Below are 20,708 nucleotides of genomic sequence, written 5' to 3'. Positions count from 1 at the left end.
AGGTGCTGGAAACCAGCTTCTACTTTTTACTTAGTAAATGAGACATATTTTGACAGATGTAATGAGATTAAAGGCAGGAGAGGATTTAAAGCAATTCAAAATGGTATCTGTATTTTGAATAGATATAATTCACATTTTCTTATTGGGAATAGCCTAGAAAAGAGTTGTGGTAAATAGTGGCAATCTAAGTTACCTTTTGCCACCATCTTTACTCTCCCAATGCCCCCTCATCCCCCACCCCCCGACACACACAAATATTCTCTTTCCTTTCTTCCCTTCCCTCCCCTATAATTCCCTTTGGTATAAACATTCTAAATTATTTATATCTAGGTTGAAGGCAGCCTTTAGTCTGACTGGGACCAGAGCAATCAAAATATAATTGTGCTATAGATATGCTAATACATTATGCTAATGTTTGATTAAGGAGACAATGAAACCTGAACTATGAGGAAGGGGCTCTGGGCCATCCAGCGGCTAAAGAATGTCCAAAAAGAAGTTTACATGAGAATCTTGACCATTTAGAGAATCTGTGTGGCTAGGTGAGAAATCAATTTTAAACAACATCTCAATGAAGCTGGTTCTGTAAGTGGTAGATCCAGAAACAGTAAAGCTCGGGGATTTCTCTGTGTAGATTCCAAGGAGGTAATGAAGGAGGGCTTTGTACCATGGGAAAGAGTGGGTTCCAAGTGGGACATGTGACTGAGCTAGAGACAGACCTACCAGGAAAAGCCTTTTCTTCTTGAGTGAACAACAGAGCTGAGCTGAAAGCACATTCTCAAAGTGTGGTCCCCAGACCACAAGGATCAGTTTTACCCAGGAACTTGTTAAAAATGCAAATCATGGGCCAGGTGCAGTGGCTAATGCTTGTAATCCCAGCACTTTGGAGGTCTGAGCCAGAAGGATCGCTTGATCCCAGGAACTCAAGAGCAGCCTGGGCAACATAAGGAGAGTCTGTCTCTACATAAAATTTAAAAATTAGCCAGACACGGTGGTGCACACTTGCGGTCCCAGCTACTAGGGAGGCTGAGGTGGGAGGATCATTTGAGCCCAGGAGGTCAAGGCTGCATTAAGCTGTGATTGCGTCACTGCACTCCAACCTGGGCAACAAATAACCTGTCAAAAAAAAAGAAAACTCTGAGGGTGTGGGTGGAGGAATCTGGATTCAACAAGCCTCCAGGTGTTTCTGATGTGCACCACTGGCAGAAAGAAATAACCCTGGCTCAGACCAGGGTTAGCATTAGGGTGAAGCAGGAAATAGAAACAGAATTGACTATAAAAGTCAATTACATATACAACTGTGGCAGGGCATTTTATTGTTTAGTGCTCTCACTAGTTACTTTCCTAACCCTATTTTCTAAGCCAGAAACCAGCTGCTGCTCAGGAACTTTGACAGGTAGACAGTAAAAGCTTCTTGAATACAAAAGTTTTTCCTGTTTCCTCTTTTTTAATAGTAATTTCTGTTATTAACAGTAAACAGTAATAATGGCTGCTAACATTGGCTAAGAGCTTGCTAGGTGCAGGCTTTGGTCTAGGACTTTATATTTATAAAACTCAATCTTCAACTTTAAGAAATCATTACTATGATTTTCTCCACTTTTCCCAATGAGTTTATTGATAAAGAGACAGAGCAAGGAAGTGGCAGAAATTGAATTCAAACCCAGGCATTGTATTGCCCCAAAATTTAGTAGATTGACATTCCTGGGGAGAGGAATGATTCAGGAGAAGCATGGATACTAAGAGAAAAAGAAAAAAAAAAGCAAAACCTAAGTTTGAGAATACGAGAGGCAGAAAGCTATTCAAGCAATGGCCAGAAGCCTCCAATTTGGGGGACAGACACCGACACATCATTTCATTCTTCTACATAGTATTTGCAGAGTATTAATTGTTTTTGCTTATGATGAATTGAGATGTAGGGTTAATTGTTGATCACTGACACTCAAAATTCTCATTCTTATCCTCTTCTACCAAAATTTCCCCTTCTGTTATCTTCCCAATTCAGTTGCTTATCAGAAAACTCCCATTCCTGAATTCCTATTAAAATATATGATACACCAGCATATTAATGTTCCAAGTAACTAATTATTAAATTGTATGGCTTTTGTACAGTAAAGCTGCCACAAATAGCTCACAAGACAAGTCCAGCCAATATCAAGTCACTTCCCTATTCAAAACCTTCAGTGACTCTCTGTTGCCAATGGAGGAAAGTCCAGTACCTTTAATCGGACATTGAAGAGCCTCCACCCTCTTCAGGCAGCATAACCGCCAGCCCCAGTTACCATGGACACCATCAACTCTCCACCCCTGTGAGCCTAATTCATTAACTGATTCTGACTACTCTTTCACGGTCCCTGCCATTGCTCTTTTATTCAAGTCTTTCTACACATGAGGCTTCACCTCTCCATATCTTACCCATTCTCCTTATCCACTCATTCACCTCCTCTCTGCGGCTTTCCTTGGCCATCCATGCCTATGTAATTACACTCTCCTCTACATCCATCATTGTTTGTCCTTAATATCATTTGGCAATTGCTCATGTATGGTTTTGTCATCTCATTTTACACTGTTGACTGATTGTGTGTGTGTATGTGTGTGTGTGTGTGCCTGCTTGTGTGTATATGCATGATATAGTTTGAATATATGTCCCTGCCAAATCTTATGCTGAATTACAATCCCCAGTGTTTGGCGCAGGGCCTGGTGGGAGACGTTTGGGTCGTTGGGGGAGATCCCTCAGAGCTTCGGGCTGTCCTCATGAGATCTGTTGCTGGAGTATGGTACCTCCTCCCCACTCTCTCTCTCCTGCTTCCTCACTCACCACGTGGAGATACTTGCTCCCCCTTTACCTTCTGCCATGGTTGAAAGCTTCCTGAGGCCTCCCCAGAAACCAAGCAGATGCTGGTGCCATGCTTTGCTTCCTGTACAGCCTGAAGAAACAGGAGCCAATTAAACCTCTTTTCTTTATACATTATCCAGTCTCAGGTATATCTTTATAGTAGTGCCAGAATGGCCTTACACAACAGCTTACTATAAATCAGCCTTTATATATGTTTATGCCCTATCTATACAAGAAAATTTCTGATCCTTAAAAAGTGGTACTAAGATACATCTTTGCATCATCTTTGTAGTTCTTCTACACCCAGTATACTCTTGTACACAGCAGGCATTCAGTATTTGCTAAACTTAAAGGGACCACAATGCCCTACTTTCATATGGAATCATACAATGCCACTTTTTTTCTTTAGCAACCTCAAACCCATGTTTTGCATCCTGCAATACAAGCGCTCCTCACAATATGCTTCCTGGATTCCTCTTCAGCCTCTTTTCTGCTCAAGACCTTTCCCACCTATTCTTCTTTGGCAGATGACTATGAATGCTACACACATACCATGCTGTTCTATGTTTCTGGGAATTTCCTACTTTGTTTTATCTATCTGGAATGCCCTTTCCTTATTCTTTCCTCCTGAGAAAAATCCAGGTAAGATAAACACCACTGAAAAGTCATTTCTTACCCTTACTTCCTCCTGATATATCATTGCATATTCCACAATGTTTAGTAAGTAATTGATTACATTTTTTCCTGTTCTATTTGTTTATGAATTCCAAGATGACAGAGACTATTTCTTATTTATCTCCATGTCCCCTGGTACCAGCGAAGTACTCAGCACATAGTCTATGCTTTGTGTGTTGAGGGAGTGAATAAATAAATGCAAGATGAAATATAGAGAAAAGATCAAAGCAGACTTTTATAAATGTCTGAAGGAGTCTGTCATTAGTCCAGAGCAGAATGAGATAAAATCATGCCACACAATGGGATAGAGGGGCACATAATATGAAAAATGTACTTGTACACATTCACCCCAAATGCTTTGCACATTGAAGTCATATCCTCCGTAATTCATTTGCATGGCTGAAATACCCTTGGGAACATGCTTATGGTAAATAAACTGAAACAACTTCCTCAGGAAGGACAGCATGAGGATAATGAAAGAAGGAGTAGCAAAAACCACATTGAAAGACGAGCGTTTGCAAAGAGGCAAGGAGTTGATGATATGGAAATCTTTTGCTGGCCACAGAACTCCCCCAAGGATTGACAAAGGAGTGTCAGATATGTGCCTATCTTTGTTAGGAGGCTATTGGAACAGGGCAGTAAGCTCAGCCTAGAAATCAGAGCCCTTGAGAAAGACAATGGGGAAGGCAGGGACTGTCTGGGAGTGTGTGCAGTGGAGGCCTTGTCTGGCTTCCGGGTGGGCTGAGGGCTGCTCTGAGGCAGGAAGTCAGCCTGTGCTCACCTGAATGTACCGATACAACTCCCAGAGTTGCTCTGGTTCATGGTTCCCTTGATGCCTTAAGAGAGATTTTATTAGGCTAGGTGGAAGGGGAAAAAAGAAAACGAAAAGAAAAAAAGTCATGTTAGAAATCACTAGTACACAGGAAGGGGAGGAGGGGAGGAAGAAGAGCAAAATCAACCATGAAAAAGAAGAAGGGAAATATAGCCAGAGATGTATAAAGCCTGTCAAATCTCTCCAAACTGTAACAAAAGCATGGGAGAGATAGTTTCTCTTTAATGAATGCTTTGATCAGCCACAGTTGATATAATAATTATATAAAACTAGAGCAAGACAGAAATAAGATGTGTTTTTCTCTCACATAGCCTGTAACCTTTGTGATTGGTTCATTTATTTAAGAAAAGAACAAGGCTCTTCAAAACAGAAGCATATTTCAGAAGAGAACCTGTTTTCTCTACTAACTTATGCAGGAAATTTGCAGCAAAGCCTGCATCCCTTTTCCTCCCTGCTCTGGAAGGAAGGGAGCATCTACCAGCCATGACTCTGAAAGTGAACTAATGGTGGTGGAGTTTTCCTCACATGTATCTTGGTCTTATTTCTCAGGCTAATGCCTTCTCCTAACCCACAGCTTGACAGTACCTGTTTTTCTTCCTTTCTACCCCAAACTGTTCTCCGTACTTCAGTTGGCTCTCCTACCAGTTGACATCAGTAGGGCATTGCTTAAGTAATAAGATACCTCGTGCTGCTTGAAGTATTGACTTGGCTAAGATCCAGAAAGGGAGGAGTAAGCATCATTTTTTTTCAGAATGGTACTCCCACAGGCACACGTGCTTTTTAGAAATAGCAAGGGGGAGAGGTGGTTGCCATGGGAACAGAGGCGGACACACAAACAGGAGTAGCACATTGCAGGGACCCCTCCCTGCTTCTGCACCCTCAGAACCTGTCCTGAAAGCTTTCTCCACCTGCAAAGGAAGAGTACATACAATGGTAATGGTTAAACTTCCACATCACAAATGAAGAGTATGCTTGATCCTCAGGTTGTCAGCATGGCAGTTCAGCTGGGGCTGAGTGATTCTGGATCTGGAAAGAAGGGAAGAGAAAACAATCTCTGCTTCTCCAATCAGTGTCTTGGGAATCTGCTAGACTGGTGATATATTTGAGCCACAAGCTCCTAAAAAGTTGAAATAGCACAAAACACAGCAGTCTCTCATAATATCCACGCTGGTATGGTTCTCTGCCAGGCATAACCAGCAGGAAATTAGGATGGGTCCTGAGAATGGCATCCCCACTGGCCCATTGTAGGGGTATCACAGATACACTAAGGCAACAGGAGAAAGAAGGTAAAGACAAGAAGGCCATGTATAGGGAGATGGGATGTGGGGACCAATGGAGAGAAAGCAGGCTGTACTCTGTAGTACCTGTGGCCAGGGTGACCTGCAGAGTATGAGATTGTGTCTCTCTAACAATTGAATTGAAAAATAAGTCAATCTGGTTTTAAAAATCAGGTTTTTGGAAATTTAAAAAAAAGTCAATCAGCTATGTGGTAAAATGCATCAAAAGAGCTGGTTAAGTACTATCCCCTTTGCAAAGAATGGCTTCAGGGAATGGTGGAGGGCTGGCCAGGGTGGCCCCAAGCAGAGCCTTGCCTGTGTGGTAGGACAAGGGGGGCCCCAGGATGCAGCAGAGCTAGAAGCCTTCCCCCGGCCACATGCCGGATGCTGATTTATTGGGACTGGAACAATTTGTCTAAAGCTGTAATTTTAACTACCACCGTGCTGAGCAGCCAATCAGTGGGCTCACTTCACGCAGCTTTTACGAGTCCCCATAAAAGCAGCAAAATGAAAACTCAGGGGCCCTTAAAATATACTCCAAGGGTTTCTGCAGTGCAATTGGAGGCTTTTATGACTCCTGTCAGGACTTTTATGACCCCGTAAAACCAGGCAGCAGCCTGGCCTGAGATGAAAAGTGGCCCCACTGTCTTAAAGTCTAAATGGTCTGTACATTTACAAGGCCTCCAGGAAAGAGGAAGGGAACACCACGGGGTGGGAGGGGTTGCCTTGAGCAAAGGTGGGTCCTGGAGTGGAAGAAACAGGGAGGGGAGGGGCGGAAAGGAAGCAAGGGGAGGTGGGAGAGAGGGAGGGGAGGTGCATATGAGCCTGGCTTTAGGGTTCTTCAGCAGTTCAAAGCACTGAAACGCCAAAACCCCAGTACTATTCACCACACACAATGGGAGTTGAAGGTTCTACAGGCAGCCTCATAACTAACAGGGTCTGGGCAAACGCCACCTTCATTGGAAAGATGAAAAATGAAGCTGCCAGGGAATCACAGGCTCGAGAACACTTTTTCAAGGGCATCTTCCAATTATTGTGACACCAGCATTCCAGGAAGAAAAAAGAGAGACAGAAAAAAGACAAAAGGAAAAGAAAATGGAGAGAAACACAGTTCAGATCATTGTAAGTGTTCCACATGGTTCAGACAGAAATTGGTCAGTGATGGTGTGAACACCTTTTTATCCAGCCACAGCCTGTGCTGTGCCTGCAAACCCATTGCCCGCATGCTCACCACCTCCATGCCAGCTCTTAGCTGAGGCCCATCGAGGGTCCTTTCAAGTCACTATTACTGAGACAATCTGATCCTGTGCCTTGATCTGGAGTCTTAAATCTTCTTCTAAACTTATTAGCCTGGCCCAGTGTTCTGCACATACCCAGAAAAAGCCAGAGTCATCCTGCAGAACTCATAGACAGAGGAACAGGAATCATGCAGTGTGGCCATTCCTAGCAGAAGCACACTGAGGGGTGATCTGCCCTCCAGGCAGGGTGAGAGGCTGGGTGGGCCAGGGGCGTGAATTTCTGCAAAGCCACTCTGGCTGTCAAGCCCCTACGTACAGAACCCAAACAAGCAGGAGAAGTGATGTATGCTGACTTTAGGCCTCAGAGAATATCAAAGAAACAGAGGTGACAGTGTTTTAAAATGCCCAGGGTAGAGTCCAGCTGCAGCTGTTAGGCCAGCCTAGCAGCCAGCCCAGGAGAGGCCACAGTGAAGCTGACTGTGTTCGTAAAGCGATTGATCGTGGAGGCTATGGGTTGTCCAGGCTGGGAAGGAGAGAGAGATAGGAAGCCAGTGATATGTTTGGATGAATTATTGTGTGAATTCCCATTTACAGGAGAGTTTCCGTCCATCTAAACGGGCGGGGGTGTGGCAGAGCAAGGAAGGAGATGCTTCAGAATGCAGGCTGGGGAGAGTCCTGGCAGAGCATAAACACACTCCCAGGGAGCCAGGTGTGCCTCAGAGGGGGCTGGCAGCAATGACGCCGAACTGGCAATGATTCCTCCTTAATCACTCATGCTTCCAGGAACCTCAAAGAGTGGCAGGTAAAGCAAGTATGAAGATGACAAGACCCAGCTGTAAATCCCAAGACACCACTACCTGTCACTGGGCAAGTCCTTAATCTTTCTGAGCCACTTCCTCAACTGTAAAGTGGAGATAAAACATTTGCCTCATATGGCTGCTCTAAGGATTAGAGAAGATAAGATGTGTAGGTGGGATTTGAGTAGCATCTTAATGAATGGATGGGAGTTTTCCAGCACCTAGAGAGAAGAGCTGAAATTTCAGGTAGAGGGAACTGCACAGTGGAAGGCCATATAAAAGAACAACCCACATTTCAGATACAGACATCTGTTATGCCTAGCGCGTCCATCTCTTGTAGTGGATATGCACATATTAATTTATTCTACATGTGTGTCAGGTGCTGTGCTGGGTATGGCAGGTACAGGGGAGGGGGTCAGGGGAACAGCAGGGTGACTGCTTTTCTTTCCTTAACTTTTGGACTCATCCAATCCATTCCTTTCACAATCTTTAGCATCCTGTATTTAAAACACAAATTGATCATGTCCCTACTGAAAACTCTTCAGATGTGTGATGCAACCCATAAGAGAAAGTCCAAATTCCTTAGGGCAGTCCCCCTGAAACTGGCCTAATTTCCCTATAGAATTTATGTTTATGTATTTTTTAATTAACATGGAAATTAATGCTCCCAGTCTTAAAGCTTGAAACTGACATTTGTTTTATCTGAGTTCCTTTCTCAGGAAACTGACCCTCGGGCCTCCCAGATAATGTCAAGGAACTGAAACTCACCAGATCACCACAGGCAGACAATGAGATGCCAGACCCCTCATTCAGCAGGACTGCTCCCTTACCTGTCCTTAATTCCTATTTTCCTGCATGTAGCTACATTCATTTCCCACTGTAGGAACCCCCAATTTTAGTTGATTAGGGAAAGATGAATTTAAGACTGATCTGTCTCCTCGGCCGATGACACCTGAATAAAGCCTTCTTTGTTGGCCTCATTCATTGTCTTGGTGGTTGGCTTTCTGTGTAGCAAGCAATGGGACCTAGACCAAACCCCTGGCATTTCAGTAACACGCCCAAGCCAACATGACCTAGCCACTGCTGAGAACCAGTCTCCTCTCTCAGCCTTGGCCCCTCTTCCCCATCTCACACTCTCTTCCACTTGGGATCTTGGCACATGCCCTGTTCCCCTGCAACTTTGCCTGGCTGACTCCTCCTTATTCTCGATGCCTCAGCCTCAGCACAGCTTCCTTTGAGAAGCCTCAATGATACCACCACAGAACCCAGACCAAACCAGATGCACAGTTACACAGTCCCATCCCTCCAGGTCCTTCTTTCAGACACTCACTAGATCCTCAACCTTCCATTCTGTTGTTGTAGTCTGCAGTAGAATGGCAGTCCCATCAGAGCAAGGGTGCTTGCATCCTAGCACCTGGACTACTGTGTGGCACAAAGAATGAAAGATTTAGATTCTGTTAAATATTGCTGAATAGGCCTAGACTGAAAACAGGTAAAGAAGGTGTTTCATGACCTGCTAAGTGCTTAGATGGTAACCCATCCTTACCATGGAGCATCCATGACTGAAGCAGGACTTGGGCTTAAAGGAGATAGAAAGGTGAGATTGGGCATGCTGTGGAGGGTGCACTAGAGGGCGGGGGATCTAAGGCAGGCAGTCTGGCTCATTTCAGTAATGCAAATAAGAAGGAACAACAGTCTGAACTACCACAGTGGCAGCATAAATGCACATGGCAGATAAAAGACATTTCAAATAAACTGCAAACAATGAGGAATAAGAGAGGGGGAGGAATCTAGGACAGCTTTTAGGTATCTAGTGAATAGGTGCATAATGAGTTTAGGAGTAGAAATTCAGAATATGAAGTTGGATACAGAGCCCAGTTTGGGCCTTGTTAATATGAGGTATGTGTGAGATATATGGGGGAATATCCAAACAGCAGCTAGAGAAATAGATCTGGTGTCCAGGGAAGGCCAGAAACATAAATTGGGGAGTTAGTGGCCCAAAAGCTAAAATTACTGAAGTGGGATGAAATAGTCCTAGGTGTCTGTGTAGAGCCACAGGAGGCTAGTGTGCTTATGATGAAACCCTGAAAAACACGAGCATATAAAAAAACAGACAAGAAGTTGCTTCCCTCAACAAAATCTCACCAACACACCCGCTCACATTAGATGCTCCTGTTTCTGTGCACCTTCTAATGATACCACTTGTTTTTGCCCCAGCATGTATTTTGTGCTAATAAACTTTTATTGAGTGCTTACTTGGTTGAGAGGTTAGATATCCCTCCTGAGGGCTCCCCTAATATTGTTTAGACTTCCATCAGCAACTCTCACTTTCTCCTATCATCTTTTTACTTGTCTTTCCATTAAATTGTGAGCTCTTTGAGTCAGAAATTACATATTTCAGAACTCCTTTCCCACCCCTAAGAATGTTTACTCATTGACTGCAAAAGAAGTTTACCATTAGGTAGGGAAGACAGATATGTATGTAAATAACAATAAAGAATACAACTGTTCTTCTCAAGGTAATACCTGACTTGTCACTAGCCAAATCCAGTGAGCATGTTTAAAGCAAGTGTTTCATACCATTGGCTAATACTGTCTTCTTTAATGTCTTTCTCCACCTTTAGAGACACGAGCTCCCTTGATTTCTATTATGCTGCTGTTTATGTCTTTTCTTCTTCTTTTTTTTTTTTTTTTTTTTTTTTTTTTTGATCTTGTGGCCCAGATTGGAGTGCAATAGCATGATCTCAGCTCACTGCAACCTCTGCCTCCCAGGTTCAAGCAATTCTCCTGCCTCAGCCTCCTGCGTAGCTGGGATTACAGGCACACACGACTGCACCCGGCTAATTTTTTGTATTTTTAGTAGAGACAGGGTTTCTACCATGTTGGCCAGGCTGGTCTCAAACTCCTGACCTCAGGTGATCCACCCTCCACAGCCTCCCAAAGTGCTGAGATTACAGGCATGAGCCACCGCTCAGCCTGTCTTTTCTTTATGGTTGCTCTATTCCATTCTTCTCAATCCCCTTTAATTTTTGTATGTCTCTGAAATTCATAGACTTATTTTCTTTGTTCTTAATTATATCCACCCTAGGAAATCTGCACACACTGTCTTCATCTATCATTTGCAAACAATGATTACAAAAGCATTATATTTAGCTCAGAATCCCTATATATACAACTGCTTCCTGGACTTGCACAATTGGAGGCCCTGTAGGCATTTCAAACACAAGATGTCAAAACCCAGCTTGTCATCCTCTACTACAAGTCCCATTTCTCCTCCTCCATCACTTAATTACCTCATTACCCAAGCCAAAAATATGGGATTTGTTCTAGATGCATTCCTTGTCCTTCAGATACAACTGATGACAACGAACTGCCTACTCCACCTTCCCAATAGCCCTCCTCTCTATTTGCATGGCTCCTGCCTTAGGTAAGACCTTTCTCCCCCCCTGGATGACTGTAATGCACTCCCAGGAAGTTGCTTCACCTGCAGCCTCTCTCTCCTAGACTATTTGCCAGTGGGTGAACTATGATGCAAATCGATCCTATGAGGATTTTGTTTTCCTCTTAAGGTTTCCTCTCTTCTAAATTTCTTACAATGTTTCCCAATCTATCAAGGCATTGGAATAACTTACTGAACTTTTATAATCAGGTTCTCAGACCCCATCCTAGATCTACCAAATCAGAATACTTGGTAGGTAAACCCCCAGAAGTACTGAGTATGTTTCCCAAACTCCTGGAAGTTAGTATGAAGCACCGTCTCTGTGGATTGGCATTTGGGACCATTTATGTAATGGGTATCTTTTGTAAAATTTCCAGTGTTTTTCTCTGGGTATTTCCAATGCAACCATTCCTCTCCAGTCTCATGGTCACAGGAAAAATGCTTTTATGGCACAACTCACACCCTGACCACAGTCACACCAGTGCAAGTGTAGGCACCAGACCCAAGCTAACCAAACAGACTTCCTTTCAAAGTGAATTTGTAAGAGGAATATAGAAAAGTACTCAATCTTTTCAGGCAATTGTGTGGGTAAGATTTAATCTTAGATGCTCTTCTGTGTTCCATCATGTAGATTAGAGAAGTAGAGTAAGCAGTTCTGCATAAAGAGAATAAAAAAGCCATGAGAAAACAGCAGAATTGAGGTCCTTGATGCGATTCCTGCCCTTGGTGCCTATTTTTGAAGCAAAGTTATAGTCTTATGTTTATACACCAAGAGCTCATTCTACAGCTGAACTTTGAACAATGTGGGGGTGAGGAGTGTGGACCCCCATGCAGTTGAAAATCCAGGTATGACTTTGACTCCCCCAAAACTAAATTATTATAGCCGACTGTTGACCAGAAGCCTTACCAGTAACATAGTCAATCAGTACATATTTTGCATGTTATATGTATTGTATTACCTATCATATTTGTATAATAAAGTAACAAATGAGAAAATGTTAAGAAAATCATAGAAGAAAAAGTAGATTTACTATCAATTCAGTAAGTGAAAGTTAATCATCATAAAAGTCTTCATCTTCATAGTCGTCACATTGAGTAGGTTGAGGAGGTGGAGGAAGAGGAGGAACTGGTCTTGCTGTCTCAGGGTGACAGTGGTGGAAGAAAATCTGTGTATAAGTGGATCCATGCAGTTAAAACCCACACTGTTCAAGAATCAACTGTGCATTTTTTTTTATCAAGTTTTCCTTTCTAAGTAAGATTGACTAGGTTTCCATATATACATCCAAAATGATGCAGATTAATAAACACGGACTATAAGCACTTCATGAAAATATAACTTCTGTCTTTACCTGTCCACTATCATCTCCAACCTTTCTCCTCCTCCCAAATTTCCCATATTTCCACCAAGCTTAACTACTTGTCCTGCATGCCTGGACCTGCTGTTTCTTGCCTGCCTTTGTGAATGCAATGGCAGGTACATGTCCAGAATGCATTCCCCCTTTCTTTATCTGGGTAATTAGCCTTATCATCCATGAAGACTTATTTCAAGAACCACTTCATTTAGAAATCCTTACGAGGCCCTTTAAGTGCAGAAAAGTCATTCTTTCCCTGGGTCCCAAAACAGCTACATTTTACATAAAATGTTCATACTTGACATGGCTTTGGTCATGTGACATCAACATTGACACTTGTCTTGTCTGTTTCCCTCATTTGACTTAAAATGAAGGATACAGGCTATGCTTATCTCCTTGGCTGTCTATTATTTGGCAGTGTTGGACACATAGAATGTCCTCAATAGTGTTTATTAAATGAAAGATTAATGTAATCATTTAATCAATCACCTGTTAATGACTAATTCATCAGAAGAAGATGTCAAAGGGAGAAAAGGATAGAAAAGTGGACTACAGTAACTCAATCTCTGACTCCCAAACAAGACTCTCTTATTGTGGAACTGCTGTTCTCAACTATGCAATGGAAGAGATGCATGGTTATTTCTTTCATTTTCCCATTGCAGGGACAAGAAAGAAGGTAAAAAACAAACAAAACAAAACAAACAAACAAAAAACAAGAAAACACCTCTTTTAAGTTCTGTTTCAAGGGTATCTATCAAAGATTAGATAACTCATCTCTTCATAAAAGCTCCTCAGTAGTTAGAATGGCATTGCATCTGCTTTATGGTACATACTACAGTGCTTAATGTATAGTAAACATTAATCGAACTGAATGAGTCGTTGAGCCCATTTATTGTGCAGTATTGGTTTTCCTTGTACCTGAAGTCAGTGTTCTTGTTCAGGTTAGACAGTATGTATATCACACATATAGAAAGTAATTTATCAGGTAACTGGGTTCAGAGCCCACTCACTATAAAAACAGACTAAGAGTCAAAATGAGATACTATTTTTAATAGAACATATATGTGGAAAATAGTTTATAGTTCAGTCCCTGCCTCACAGGAGATGAAAATGTGATCCTTTGCTAGCTCAGACAAAATCCTCCATGCTACATTAGGCATGATAGCAAATTTTGCCCTTGCAAGCTTTTTATAAAAACTGTGTATATGAAATCTTAATAACGCAGGAAGGTGGATTACGTTTTTCTTCTCTGTTCAGGTTTACATCAACAGAATCAGAACTAATTCCTGATTTGAAAGTCAGCAGTTCTAGCAGGATCTATAGGAACATTCTGTTAAGGTTTTCTATAAGACTGAAGGAACCTGAATTTATAGACACACACACATTATAGACACACACGCACATGCAAACACACACAGACCCACACAAATGATAAAATGAGAATCTTAATGCTGAAAATCATGATTATACCCATGTACAGTGAGAACTACCTTCAACGTTCAATATTGGTCATGTAAAAGAATATGAAATATTTAAGTGAAAATTTAAAAACAAATTATCTAGCATCCTCTATCTGAACATTTTCATTTTTCATTTTAGTTCCTGGCATCATCCACACACGTACATATGCAGCATGGCCACATTATGAAGAGTATCGGATTTTGATTGAGATTAGGAAGAAAGTCAGATTTAGATTTCAGTTCAAATCTAGAATTTTCCATTTATCAGCTATGAGAGTTGAAAACGTTTAAGAATAATTCTAGCCTTATGTTTTCTTCTGCATAAAATGCAGTGAATAAAATTTATTCTGCCAAATTTACAGGTTGCTTTTGGGGATCAAAATCAGTAAGACTGATTCCTCTATCCCAGTCTCAAAATTCCAGCTACATATAATAACAGTAATAGATGGATGTCTTTATTGTTCCAAATATTTACAACTTCTTGCATGAAAGAATTATATTACTATCCCCACTGACATCAGTTTTGGCCATTTAATTTGCTTGAGCCAATGAAAAAGGAATAGAACTCTCATGTATTACTACAAAACAAAGGCTTTAAGAGAATTCACATGGTTGTGCCATTCTTTTCCCTCTGAAGCAAGACTGTATGACCTAAACAGAATCTATTCCTATATGCTTTGGTCCAGTCAGTAAGTGTATGTGCATGTGTTTGTCTGTGTGCGTGTGTACATGTATCTAAATATGCATGTGTATATAACTCACCTTTGTTGTAAACTACTGAAATACTGGGAGCATTTGTTATTGCAGCACAATTTAGCCAATCTGACTGATACACATTAGAACCTCTTAACTACTTTTGACTTTGATATCCTGCCAGATTAACTGATGTCATTTCCTCTAAACAACATACCAAAGCCCACAGTTATTAGGCTAACATTTAGTACACTGGCATTTTTCTGATCCCACGAGTTAAGTGAATAATTACTAAGAGTTCGTTTCTTTTATGCCATGTATAACTATTACCACAATATCATATTGTAATTTAATTCTGTGATGAGTAAGTCAAATATGATTAAACACACCAATAAGAACAAACCACTAAATAAATTACTGTTGATTTTTTTAAATGATGAAATGTATATGAAAGTGTTTTATAAATTAAAAATTTCTGTTTTGAAATATCAGTTGACACTAATTTGTTAATTAGTATGTTTTTGAGCAGCTACTTTTTGGAAGACATCATGCAGGGGATAACATGAGACATAATAACATAGAACTATCCTCAAAGGACTTTCAGTCCAGTGTAGTTTAAAAGGGAATCAGCAGTAGCATATTTAATGATTTATCTCAGTGATCAAACATAGTACCAATAAATTCTATTGTATCAATTAAAACAAATCAAAACAAAACAAACAAAAACTGGTGCAGAAGGTTATGGACCCACTATAGCTGGATTCATAGAATCAGGAAGCTGATATATTTATTTTATTCAGTTTTTATATATTTTACTTTCTCTGTTTATCCATTCCAAAATAATATGAGCTCACTACTATAGGCTTAAAATAAAGAAATATAACAGTGTTTTTGGTACTAAGTTTTCAGCATATAAAGCCTATTTAATGGAGGCTCTTGTTAGAAGCCTTCTAGACAGAGGTCTTTTTGTGTAAGCTCAGCTGCCTACCTAAATACCTCTGCTGGCCATCAATTCATCAGACCCAGAAAACTGTCAAAATGAAGGCACTGCCTATGGAACCACACATATCAATTTCTCTAGCGAATCTCTGATTTAAATGGATGTGGCAATGTTCATTTTCCTGGCTTGGAGAAAAAACCTGATTTCAGATAAAAGAAGTGATGACAAAACCCATCAACCTACCTCACCACGTCTACAGCCATCATTCACATGGAACATCCACCACTGCCAGTCACTATGTCACCAGGCCACAAAGGATAGCTCCATTTTAACTTACAAATCCTGTATCATGATGGAAGAAAGGAGAGAGAGCAACGCAGTGTCCCCAGGATGCCCGGCATATAGCCAGGTCAGATCACCAATTCCTCTGACAGTGGAGTGGAGTTGGATACCCTTTGTGCAAAGGTTCCTTAACAAATCAACTCAGCGAAAGGTTAATATCTTATCAGACAATAACCTTCAGTGCTATAGTCTGAATGGTTTTTGTCTCCCCAAAAGTTCTATGTTGAAACTTAATCACCAAGGTACTGGTATCTGGAAGCAGGACTTTTGGGGAATGATTAGGTAATGAGTGTGGAACCCCCATAAGTGGGATTAGTGTCCTTATGAAAGAGCTCCCAGCAAGCTTGCTTGCCCCTTCCACCATGTGAGGACACAGCAACAAGGCACCATCTGAGCAGATGGGCTCTCACCAAACACCAGATCAGACGGTGCCTTGATTTTGGACTTCCCAGCCCCCAGACTGTGAGGAATAAAAGTTTGTTGTTTATCAGCCACCCAGTCTGGTATTTTGTTACAGCAACCAGATTGGACTAAGGCAACAAACATATGTTCCTTACAGGTAGACAGTGCTCATGAGTCATTTGTTTGCAGCATTTAGCCCACTGCCTGGCATACAGCACATGCTCAATATTTACTTCCTAAGCAAATGATTGCTAATCTTTGACTGAGTGGCTGACTGTTCAAATGAAGAAAGCCACACATTTGAGTATTTTAACTTTTTTTCAGCCTCATCATAAAATACAGAGCATTTGGATTATTTGATAGAAGCCTAAGTGAGGTAATATTGCTTGAAATGATAAAAGTTTTATTAATATTTTCTTTATATTCAATCCATTATGCAAGGCCTACCTCAAATATTGTCTCCAAAATAAAGTATTCTCTAGTCCTCATTTTGTGGTCTAAATCTTCAATTCTTTTCCTCACCAGGTAGTGTGCCTAAAAGCAAAGATCTTCAAAGTCTGTGTTGCAATACATTTGTTTTGTTGCAGAAACAGCTTAATCGGTCAAATTTTAAAAGATAAAAGTGATGGGATGGGCTGGAATGAATAGAATAGAATAGAATAGAATAGAATAGAATAGAATAGAATAGAATAGAATAGAAGAATAGTACAGAATAACATGTTTTGCAAGTAGCAAAATCTTAAATAATTTCAATCTGTGTGGGGGTGTGCATGTATTTACTTGTCTGGAGTGTGTTCCAGTTAAAATAGGCTTATTTCTAAGGGTTAGTGTGAACAACTTTGCAAATAATTGGTATAGATAATAAAACCAGACAGACCTGATGAATACTTTGTCTCCACCACTTGCTAGTTATATAACTTTAGACAAATAACTGCCTTTTAGAGCATCAGTTTCCTCATTAGTAATATGGGCTATTTACCACCTGTTTTTAGAACTACTGCATTGGTTAAAATAAATGAAATAATGTAAGCAAAACTTGCTCAGAATAAAAGATCCTCAGCAACAACCATTTCTCTCTCTTCTTTCCCCTTTTATCTCTTGGTTAACACTGACACGTCATAAAATAACCAATATAATCTCCTTTGCCTAATAATTATGCTGGAGTTGTGTTGGAACTATAATTATGTTGGAATGTGTCAGATTTTCCCCATAAGAATTAAGTTTTTTAAGACCAAGGAATAAGGATCATTTTTTTCATTCAATGAATACTTATTGAACCCCCTTTATAGTCAGGCACCTTCTAGGCAGTGGCAATAGAGCCATAAACGAAAACCATAAAAATCCCTGGCCCTCATGGAGGTTATATTCCTAATAAGGAAGGCAAATACAAACCAAATAAGTCACATGCCAGCAGCTAAAGTGTTAAGGAAAACGTTAAAATAGGAGTATGAGATTGAAAGTTCTGGACAGAAGGAGCTGCAATTTTAGATAGGATGGTTACAGCAAGTTTCACTCTGGTGAGTTGTGTATAAATGTGACCCACATATTTAATGACATGATACATGTTTAATTAATTAACTGAAACAATAAAATGAACGTCAGGTAGAAGAAGCAAACGTAATAGTCAAGTATAGAAAAGGAATGGAACAAAAACAGGCCTTTTGTAATTTTTTTCTGTAGTCTGCAAAGTGATTTAAAACCTAGGGAAGGGAAAATTAAGCTTTTGTGCAAAGGATGTTTAAAGGCAGATGTGTTTAAAGAGGATGCAAAATCCAGAACAGCAGATGACTCTCATCCAATCTCTGCTATTTCATGTGAATAGCCAGCAGAGACATATCCCTAGGGGCTGCATCTTTAGCGGCCAAAGGACCTGTCAGGGTTGATGTTTCAACTTTGAAACTGTTTCCAATAGGCCAGATGGGGTTCTTTGAAAGATAGTCTAGGTTTCCTAAGAGATGTTTCTAATTCAAAGAAAAATCAGATCCAAAGAGATCCAGCATAGTTCAATCCAAAACAGGGTCAGATTTCAAAGCTCTCCAATTCAGAGGGGAAATAACTATGAATACTGATTCATTTATTCTGTGTTTATTAAGTGCTTATTGGGTACTTCGGGGCTGCCTAGAGGGTGGAGGGAGGTGAACAGAGCAAACACTCGTGGAACACTCACTATGTGTTGTGTCCTGATGACAGACTCTTTACGGGCCTATTTCAGTCGTTAAAACAGTTATATGTGGGGGATATTGTAAGAGAGATTGGTTGCTGCTCACCAAAACTTGTTTTCTCTTCTTCTTGGGCACCCTACTCGATGCCATTTCCCACCTCTTACAATTACGTGACACTGTGACTGAATTCTACCCAGTGGAATGAGTGTAGAAGGAACATGCACAACTGCCTAATCCTGGCCCCTTCATAACTTTTTCCTATGACGCCGTGTGCTCTCCCCTTCCCCCAGGAAGATGTCAAGACCCGTGGTGATCTTGGAAGTCACAAACTGAGGGTAGGCAACCCCTCCTGATGCACCATTCCTGGATGCCGCCTGAGGCCAAGCCTGACACCCGTGGTTGCCAGTAGCATGGTGTTGCACTGTTGCAAGGGCAAAGGATGGAGAGCTATTGTTACTCCACAGAGACTTGCAGGTTTATTTTTTATAACAACTAATGTGCCCCTAGTTAATTTTGAAAGTGGTACCAAGAGTAGGATTCTGGCATGATTAAATAAAAAATGTGTTCATAGATTGCACTTGGGCAATGGGTGTCAAGAAAACAGAATGGGATAGAACTCTGTAGACCCTTGTTGTGAAATAGCAAAATGTTTGGTAAAACTGTCCCTTGTGATAACTTCTATGGCAAACCAAGTGCCTACTGAACCTGTGGCTCTAGAAGAAATGGACAGAAAGAGCCAAAGCATTTCTGGGATTGATTACTCCTCTTTGTTTACACTGATGATCACAAGAGATGAGCTCAGAAGAAACGCTCCTATTTTCAAGCAAATGAAGCGGGAGGGAATGAGAGACTGATTTCAGAAATGTTTGGAAACACCAACTCAGTCTGGATCTCAAATGTCAGGAAGAAGATTAAAAAAATGTTTCTAAGCAGCAAAGGCTCAATAATACCGATTGGACGAAAGGCCTCACCTTCATGGCAATTATCAAATCAAGGCTTTTACCTTCCTTACCACGCCCTTTCTTTCAGACGATCCCAATGCATCCACATTAAGAGAAGAAAAAGGGCACAGTAACACAAAAAGAAAGCAATAATGTAGGTCTATGAGTTATATCTATTTATATTTTTTATTTTTTTCATGTGGCAAATGGATCTGCCTGAAAATAAATAGGGAAGAAGCTTATAATACTTTTGACAGTTTTTGTGTAGCTGAAAAACTACGATTTTTCCTTTAAAAGAGCCTGGGACTGTAAACCAACTGCCAAACACCCCAACATGCACTCATAGAAAATGAGCTAGATAATTCATTCAGCCCCCAAGGAGGGTGTACTCCACAGTGACCACTTCAGATGTGGCCATGGAGGATACCAAACAAAGAAGAACTATCCAGTGTGTGATGCCGGGGGCCACCACTAACAACAGATAAGAAATCTCCTCCTGGAGAAAAGAATCAGAGTATAAATAAGAAGCTTCTCCACTGCCAGGACAAAAATATCACCCATGAACCAGTAACTGCTGTGTATCTTCAATGCTTCCATTTTCCAAATAAGGTGTTTTACTGTGATAATCCCATCCTGCTACCCCATGTAAAAGGACTTTGGAATAAGGGGTGGCAATCACTTCAGTTATAGGTCAGTGATCCATAAACAGCCATGGCTGATCATGAAGAAAAAGGTGTAAATACCACCAGGTGAACTCGGACTTGGAGCTGAATGAAATAATTGAATTGGATTTTGAGTAGTCTACCTTGGGGCTGTGTATTCTGAGTATGTGAAGAAGGGTACAAATGGATATTTACTTAAATGCCTACTGTAGCTATGATTGCTACCTGTACACCAAAATCTGTGTCTATTTTTTCTTGGCATTAATTAGGTTAGATTCCTTTTCTTTGGCTCTGCAGGTAGGTAGATCAAGTGATTTCATTCTAGCCAAAAGAATGTGAGAACAAGTGGTATATACCATATGACACTTAATAATCTCCCTTATGTATTCTTCTATATTCTGTCCTCTTCCTTTGGCTGGAAGCTAATGCTCAGGGAACTTTGGATGTCATGTGTTCAAGATGGCAGAGCCTTGGTTAGCCTGGATCCCTGAGTGACTACATGGAGCAGAGCCTCTCTCCTCAACAACAATCAGAAACGTTCATTGTAGATTGTTAAGTGAGCAAGTCATAAATTTATATTGAGTCAACTCAGAGAATTTTATTTATATAATAGAAGATACAGTATTATAGCCAGTCATGGTGGCTCATGCCTGTAGTCCCAGCACT

General features: G+C 40.9%; 1 protein-coding gene across 10 annotated transcripts in view; it reads right to left on the bottom strand.

Moving 5' to 3' along the window:
• The window catches only part of NTM (neurotrimin), a 982,933-nt gene that overhangs the window by 346,157 nt on the left and 616,068 nt on the right, over positions 1-20,708 (bottom strand). The window contains exon 1 of one of the 10 annotated variants that reach the window (XM_058446583.1): positions 2,841-20,704. The exons of the other annotated variants lie outside the window; for them this stretch is intronic. Within the exon in view, the coding sequence (XP_058302566.1) occupies positions 2,841-2,902 (62 nt within the window). The 5' untranslated portion in view covers positions 2,903-20,704. Of the gene's footprint in view, positions 1-2,840; positions 20,705-20,708 lie in introns of those variants that run through there. 10 annotated transcript variants of the gene reach the window in all.

This window comes from Hylobates moloch, unplaced genomic scaffold, assembly GCF_009828535.3.
Source record: "Hylobates moloch isolate HMO894 unplaced genomic scaffold, HMol_V3 SCAFFOLD_11, whole genome shotgun sequence".
Classification (NCBI taxonomy): domain Eukaryota; kingdom Metazoa; phylum Chordata; class Mammalia; order Primates; family Hylobatidae; genus Hylobates; species Hylobates moloch.
Note: the sequence above shows the minus strand (reverse complement) of the source record. Positions and strands in the feature narration are given on the sequence as shown.